Below are 8,094 nucleotides of genomic sequence, written 5' to 3'. Positions count from 1 at the left end.
CACATTTTTACATTTTATTTAGTTGAACAAAGACATTTGAGACCGAGCAATATTTACAACAACAAAAAAAGCACTCACAGAAAGTAAATTCTTTGGCTGTGTTGCTTTTGTATATTTACAACAATAGAAAACAGGACAAAACTGCATTCACATTGAGGTCAGTGCCACAAACACAAACTGCAACAAGGAATGCCAGATTTTTGGTGACATAAAATGCCTGTTCTAGTAGGCTTTTTTTCCCCCACCAAATTCTGATGGCTTGGACTTTAAAGGAGTGGTCTTCCGTTTTCACTCAGGAAAATGCACTATATAAATACAGGATGTATACCCATGAACTCCTTCTCAATCTACACATCTGGGCTTCTGTTAATGTGTGGTGGTGATTTTTTTTTTCTCCTAAGGCCTGTATTTTGCCATTTTGTGTTTGTTTTGTCAACAGCGGGACATTTCTGTGGACAGACAGTTGTCTACCCCTCCAGCCAATCGCAGAAAGGGGAGTGGCAGGGGGGGCGTGTCACTCACTGTCGGCAGACGGGGCCGGGCGAATTTGTCGGCTGCATGACGTCACTCTTGCGGCAACTTGACAGCACGCACGGATTTTTTATTTTTTTTTTCCATTCACTCAAGCTTATGTGAGTGAGTGACCAAAAAAATTTAGGAAAAAATCACCACCACACATTAACAGAAGCCCAGAGGTGTCGATTGAGAAGGAATTCATGGCTGTACATCCTGCATTTATATAGTGCATTTTCCTGATGTGATGAGATGACAAAAATTTCAGGAAAAGCCTGCTAGAACGTCTGAGCTTCATTTGAGGTTAATTTGATGCACTTTAACATGGCGGCAGTTGTGTGATGACTCCAATTCAGTGAGTGATTAATTGTAAACACAACCACATCCCCGTGCAGTCATATGAGGGTGTGCACACTTGTGAAACCACATTGCCTCCATTTATTTTTCATTCCCCCTCTTAAAAACATTTTTTTTTCCACCTGAGTTGTGCATGTTAAACCTTTCATTTGTGTTTGTTTCGATCAATTTTCCGACCTTCCATCCAGCGCGTGAACGCTCTGCCGCAGCGTTGCTGTCCGTCGGAAGATTCTCAGGGATCAAATTTAGCTTCGGATGTATTTCCAAAGCGTAAACTCAGATGAGCAGACGCGCAGGAAAGAAAAAAAAAAAAAAAAAAAAAACACGACTTCATGGTGTGCTAGAGTTGCTCTTCCACGCCGTTAACCTGCAGAGAGGGAGGGGCAATGTGATGACAACAACAGGAAATGGAACTTGTCAACATAGGGAAGTTGCGCTTCCCAGTAAAATACATAAAGAAAAAAAAAAGATATATATATATATTTTTTTTTTTTAAATTTTATTTTATTATTATTATTTTAAATTGTATATGTATATTTGCTGCCATCTGCTGCCTCGTTTTTGTCATCGCTCGACTCGCCTGAGAGTCGGAACCGCACCAGTGACATTCCAGTTGCTTGTTGACTGACCTTTGACCTTTTTCGGGTAAGTGACAGTTTCTATTTTGTCATTCTCCCCCCCAAAAATGCTTGTGTAAACTATTGTGCACACAACTTAGCAGTCGGATTATGTGGAAATAAACTGGAAAAGGTCACGTGGGGCGTCGGCGAGGTTGAGTAAGTGGACCTCGACCTCTCTCAGCTGAGGAAGAAGGAGGTCGTCCGTGTCCGTGTCGTTGCGCCACACGAGCTCCTCATGTCGTAACGGCTGACGTATGCGCGTTTGTGCGTTATGCGTGTGTCGTAACCCATCAGTCACACGATGGAAACATCTGGAATATGCATCCATATTTTTTTTTTTGTACTATTGCAAAAGATTAATTTCGAAGAGCACACACTACCTAACCTGATGGTTAACTCGTTCAATCCCAAAAACATGAAAAAACGTTTTTTAATACTGTGTCCTTCTCTCCCAAAAGCATGTTTACACGTTTTTTGTTATTATTATTTTTGTAATTATTTTTTAATTTTTTTCATTTATTTTTTATGCAAGAGCATATAGAAGGCTTTTATGTAGCTTCTGACATGAAGAGGTCACTTACAGCAATGGTAGTTATTTAAAAAAAAAAAAAAAAAACAGCCAGCAGGTGGCAGCAGAATATAAGAAAGCAGCCAGTGCCATGTTGAAACAAGCTGTTTTTGTCATTGTTGAATATTGAAGAAATTTAGCTATAGTCTAATGCTAATTGCTGCAAAACGGAAACGGATACAAATATATATATATATAAAAAAAAAAAAAACCTCTTCAAAAACTGCTGAAATAGATTTAGAACAAAAAACAAAAACAAAAAAACCTTTAAAATGTCAGAACGCTGACGTTGCAAGCGTATGAGCGTACCGTCTTTAATCATCCACTGGTCCAGTTCTTCCATCTCCAGCTCCAACACCGACGGAACGTCTTCTTCAAACATGGGCCTGGACGCACAAAACAGCGTTTGTACCACCTTGCTAGAAATGTGTACTTATTAAATTCATTGGAAATACATACAAAAGACTTGTCAAGATAACAAAACTTTGCCAAATAATAAGCCCAACTGAATTGAGCTATTTTACTGTGGTAGCTCTTCTTCTTTTTTTTTTTTTACAATAAATCCTCAAGTCCAGTATCTTGTCTACAAAAATTATGTTCTCAACACGGCATCCTGATTAATATTGCGTTTGTGGTGTATGAATTAAGTTGCAAAATCCGCCCGTTTTTATCCAATTTAGGAGGCAGCCATTTGCCACTTCCTGTCAGCTGAAAATGACATCACAGGAAACGACCAATCACAGCTCAGCAAAATCGGAGCCACAAGTGACTGTCACGGCTACAGTATACTATATTTATTGATATATATATTTATGTGAAGTGCAACGTACATTGGCACTTTCTCTGTGCTGGAGCCATCCAGATATGGATCATCTTTTCTGGATTCTACAAAAAAAAAAAAAAAAAAAAAAAAACATGACAGTGTATTATTATATATAAAAAAAAAAAGTCCACTTATTGTATTATATTATGTAGTCGTAACAATAACCTAAATGCACTTTGTACCTCGGACGGCAGCCTCCATTTTGAACCTGCGCCTGAGGAAGAGGGCGAACATGACGATGACGATGATGAAGACCACCAGGGCCACCGGGATGAGGATGAGGGTGATGTTGAGACCCTCCTCGTTCTTGGGGCTCAACGTCGAGTCCAACGAATTCGGGTCGTCCGTGCTGCCTTCTGACAAAAACAACAAAATGACTACAACCATTACCACTGCTTGTAATAATAATAATAATAATAATAATAATAATAATTACTATAATATAAAAAGATATATAATTTAGGAAAAGGTAAAAGTAAAAACATAAAATAAATAAAAAGCAATATTTAATAAGATATTTAATAATATATAAATAAAATAATAATAATGATATAAAAAAAGATACAAAAATGAAAATCTAAAAAATTGGAAAATCTCATAAAACAAAATAAAATGTGGCATATAAACTTTCAAAAAAATATTTCTAATATATAAATCTAACCTAACTCATAAAATTCTAAAATAAAATAATACATGCACACATTAAATAGAATAAATAAGATAACAATATAAATATTTAAAACAATAAATAAATAACTGTCTTTGAGGGTCGTAAAAGGTGCTAGTTATTTAATTATTAGTTATTCAATATTAAGAACTGATGATTATAACAATAACATAAAATATATGAAAATTAGTAATAAGCAAAGTAATAATACTTAATAATAATAATAATAATAAATAATGATATTAAGGGTGTTTGATACCATTTTTTTCCAGAACAATACGAGTATTTACTATTTGAGTGCTCACTGATACCTCTAATGCTGATGATGTATAAAAAAAAATAAAAAATTCTTTAAAACAATTACAAAAAATAGGTAATGCTGTAATAGCGCCAACTGCTGAGGGGGACTAACTCGATGTCAGATTTTTATTTTATTTTTAAAATTTTAGTATCGTGGCTGGTTTTGACAGCCTCCACGAGTAACCAATATGTAACCGATAATGCAATCATATTTACATATTGTACCTGGACTGTCCACTCCTGATCCCACATCTTCTGTTTTTTCTCCTGGTGCAATCTCTGAAAACAATAAGAATGTATTTATTTTGTCTTCAAAACGAAATGTTCCCATTTGTAACTCAACATAAATCACGTGTGGGACATTTAACGTGATGTTGTAAAATTAGGAATTGTAACAAAATATGTCAAGCTTGCGTGCGTTGTGGACCAAAACTACTGCAGTCCTTACTTATGCGCTTACCAGAATCCGAGACGCCTTCCTGGGTGGGTGAGGGTCCCAATGTGGCGGAGGCGTCTGGGCTGGATAATGTGGGCTCTGCAAACAAGAACAAGTTGCTTTGCAGTCAGTAGTCTCAACTTTTAGGTTGTTTTTACAGTAGTTATGTTAATGTGACAGTGAAAGTGATACCAATTATGTACATAATAAAAGTTTGATGGTGATAGTTTGACACTGGAAGAGAATTTTTCCATTTCCATTTGTTCCTTTTTTTTTTTGTCTTCAAAAATATTCAACATGCTGATTTTGTTTTCCAATGATGGCAGATGTCGCTTATGCATTATGACCTGTTTTGGTATCCTCCACGACCACGACATGTCCTTGGTCTTCTGTCACTTCTTCCACGATTTGGCTTTCCTCTTCAGTCACCTCATCTTGGCTTGACACTACGACGACAAAAACACTTTCATAAAATCATACAGACGACAGAAATCAGAGTGAGAAGTTCTCCAAAAATCAAAAGCAACCAAATTCTGTGCCAGGTTGCAACTTTTCACTCTTTCATCCATTTTCAGAGCTTGCCGTCATTCGAGTTGTGCTATTGTCTATCCCAACTGAATTTTGACAACCAATCACGGGGCACAAAGGGTCAAGCGTCATCTAAACTTGGCTGAAATATTTGAAACTTATTCTAAATAATGACAGTAAACATTCACACTGGTATGTAGTCCATTTTAGACTCAATGTCTGTTTAACCTCTTATCGCAGAGGTGTCCAAACTACGGCCCGGGGGCCATTTGCGGCCCGCGCCATATGCTAAAAATGGCATTTGACTCAGTTCAAATAAAATAAACAAAATAAAAATGTTTGGAGATGGTCAATAAAGAAGGGAGGAAAACAGGTGCCGTTTAAGGTTATTTTAGTAAACTAAAACTAATGAAAAAACTAAAATTAAAAAAACAATATTGTTACCAAAATAAAATAAAAACGAAAATGCTTTTAAAAAACGAAAACTAAACCAAACTATATTTTATGTTTCCAAAACTAACTAGAATTATAGCAAACATGTCCTTCGTTTTAGTCTTTGGTAATTAATTTAATGCATGAGCCTTTGGGGATGATTTTAAATGTGATTTTTAGTAGATTTATTCTTGATATAAACCGGAATAATGACGTTTGAAAGTATGTCACACAAAAGTGATGTCATCTAGTAGCATCCAATAGAAAAGCACCAAAAGATGACGTGGCTCCCATGCTGTTTTTTAAATATTGCGCACAAGTAATACACATTTAAATAAAAAAAAACTAATACTGATACTGAAACTAACAAACTAAACTAAAACTAAGCATTTTTAAAGAACGAAACAGAACCACCCTGAAAACTAATAAAAACTAACTAAAATGAAAAATTCCAAAACTATAACAACCCATATTACAAATAAATTGGTTTATATACTGTAGCATTTTTCTAAATATGCAAAAGCACAAATAAATTATTTGTACAATTATTTAGGACTAAACACAATTTCTCTTCATAACATTATGTGGCCCTTGCGTCCTTCTGATTTTCTGTATGTGGCCCTCAAATGAAAAAGTTTTGGACACCCCTGTCTTATCGTGTGAGCCCTTTTGTCACCTCTGGTATTGGCGATACCGACCCTGTTATTTACATGATGTGGAATCCATACCTTGCAGTAAGTATTGCAGTACTTTTTGAGTCGCAACCTACCGGAAACTTTTACCACTTCCTGCTTGAACCACAAACAAATCAAAAAGGTTGCAAAAGCACAAGTGGAGGTTTTGTTACCACGATGAACACTTTTTTTTTTTTTTTTCCCGCCGAGGCTTTACTGTAAATCGTAAAAATGCTACAAATAACGCGTGTGGAGATGATTCAGGGTGATCCTGGATGGAAGAATTAGTCAGCAGGTTCAAGAACAAACCAACAAAGAGTCTTCAGGGAGTCGGCATTTGACTGGAATTGTGTATTTGATGATAAGGGGGGTGGGGGGGGGGCGTCCAGATTTCTTACCTGATCCAGTCCAGGTACCTGTGAGGAGCCACAACAGGAGCAGGAACAGCGAAGTATTCCGGCGGCGGCCTCTCATGCTGATAGAAGAAGGCCTCGAGGCGGACATGTTTCCATCGTGTTGTGTTATGTGTCACAGCATCGCAACTTCCTGACAAATCGGACTTACGCGGATGGGAGAGGAAGAAGAAGAAGAAGAAGAAGAAAGAGGTAGGACACACCCACCGAGACCAGTCACTCGGGTGTGACGCAACTTTTTTTTTTGGGTGCTTGTTGCCGCAAGTTTGCTGCTGCGCGCTCACATTCCTGCTGCAGGCTGTCAAGGTATGCAGGAGCAGGAACCTGCATTGTCAACCCTTTCTGTGAACTAACTGGTCGCCACGGGGCTTCGTTAAACGCCAGCTGTTCCTGTACCTGCGTGTTGAGTGCTGAGTGTGAGTAATACCCAATCCCAATCCCAGGACCTGACCCCTGGCTCATAGGGGGTCATTCGTGCAGGGCTCCATTAAATGTGCCGCATAAGCCAATGAAAAGAGTCAGGCTGCTTGTTGCTAGGCAGAATTGACGTGGCTTCAATCATTTGTGCCCCATATTCCAATGAAAATATTCGTGTCTATTGGTTTAAATAATAACACATTGAAAATACAGAAGGTTGACAGAAAGACTCTTTATCCAATATATATACACCAAATCAGATGTCCCAATAAGCCAATGAATGAATGAATATTGTGAAATTGTGACTACTTGTAGATCGACAAAATTCATGCTCCTTGTTGCTAGGCAAAATTCACAGGGCTCAAAGCATCTCTGATTTTATTATTTATTATTATTATTATTATTATTACTTCTTATGTCAAGCAAATTGTTTTGAATCATCAATCAGAGAGAGAGAAAAATAATTAATTTGCTAGAGCTGGTGGGGATACAGATAACACTTGTTGGGTGACTTTAACAAGAAAAAAAAAAAGATTTTATTAATTATATTAATTAAAGTGCAGTTGATAGTCTACACAAGTTTACAAATACTGTCTTACTCTTAATATAGCTTAATTAAATTGTCGCACAATAAGGTTTGTAATAGTAAGATTAGCTTTTTTTCCCCCATTTGGAGTGTAAAATACTGTAAATAGACTTGAATAATATCCATCTTGTCACAGCTGTGTATCCTGGCTGTGTTACAATTATGACAGGGTCAAGAATTTCATGGAGAAAAAAAAAAATGATTCAGACTTCTTATAAGACATATGACTACCAGGAGGATTTAGCAACATGGCCGCAGGTTACTTATGAATAAACATTTGTTTTCAAAGAAGCAATGACAAATGTAATCTTAATCAATTGTTTTTTGTTTTTCAAATGTGTAGCTAGAAGAATATATAAATTAATATTTATATGAAAATATGATGGATGGATGTTTTATAATTGCTGGAATTAAGTACAATTTTGATATTTAGTATCCATTTTGTGTCAACTAATAAATATATGCTGCTTTTAGCACTGTACTTACTGTTATACAGTCATTATTTTATATATAAATGTTTAGTTATTTGAATCAGTTAGCTAACATTTTAGCTGTTTCTAATTCTTTAATAATTACATTATAACTGTTCTATATAGCCTATAATTATTATTTTTAATTCGTTAAATACAGAAAAATGTGTGTATGATGTGTCGATGGAACGCTATTGCAAACCGATGCACATAACAGCTTTGTTGTCTATATTTTGTTAGTTTTTTTTGTTTTGTTTTTATTGTAAATACAAGTCGAAACAAACTTTTTA

The 8,094-nt window shown here is 36.2% G+C and overlaps 1 protein-coding gene across 2 annotated transcripts; it reads right to left on the bottom strand.

Moving 5' to 3' along the window:
* Positions 1-8,077, bottom strand: tmem154 (transmembrane protein 154). 2 transcript variants are annotated; one of them, XM_077523579.1, is made up of 8 exons: positions 6,317-8,077; positions 4,632-4,730; positions 4,309-4,383; positions 4,074-4,127; positions 3,064-3,234; positions 2,889-2,943; positions 2,368-2,444; positions 1-1,237 (listed from the first exon to the last, which is right to left on the bottom strand). In XM_077523579.1, exons 1-8 carry the CDS (start codon positions 6,420-6,422, stop codon positions 1,233-1,235), a joined length of 642 nt encoding a protein of 213 aa, XP_077379705.1. In that variant the 5' UTR covers positions 6,423-8,077; the 3' UTR covers positions 1-1,232. The 2 variants fall into 2 exon arrangements, with proteins under 2 accessions (XP_077379705.1, XP_077379704.1); XM_077523578.1 differs by having other exon boundaries at positions 3,064-3,237; positions 6,317-8,075.
* Positions 8,078-8,094: the final 17 nt, after the last annotated feature.

The sequence above is a fragment of the Festucalex cinctus genome, chromosome 6, assembly GCF_051991245.1.
Source record: "Festucalex cinctus isolate MCC-2025b chromosome 6, RoL_Fcin_1.0, whole genome shotgun sequence".
Classification (NCBI taxonomy): domain Eukaryota; kingdom Metazoa; phylum Chordata; class Actinopteri; order Syngnathiformes; family Syngnathidae; genus Festucalex; species Festucalex cinctus.
Note: the sequence above shows the minus strand (reverse complement) of the source record. Positions and strands in the feature narration are given on the sequence as shown.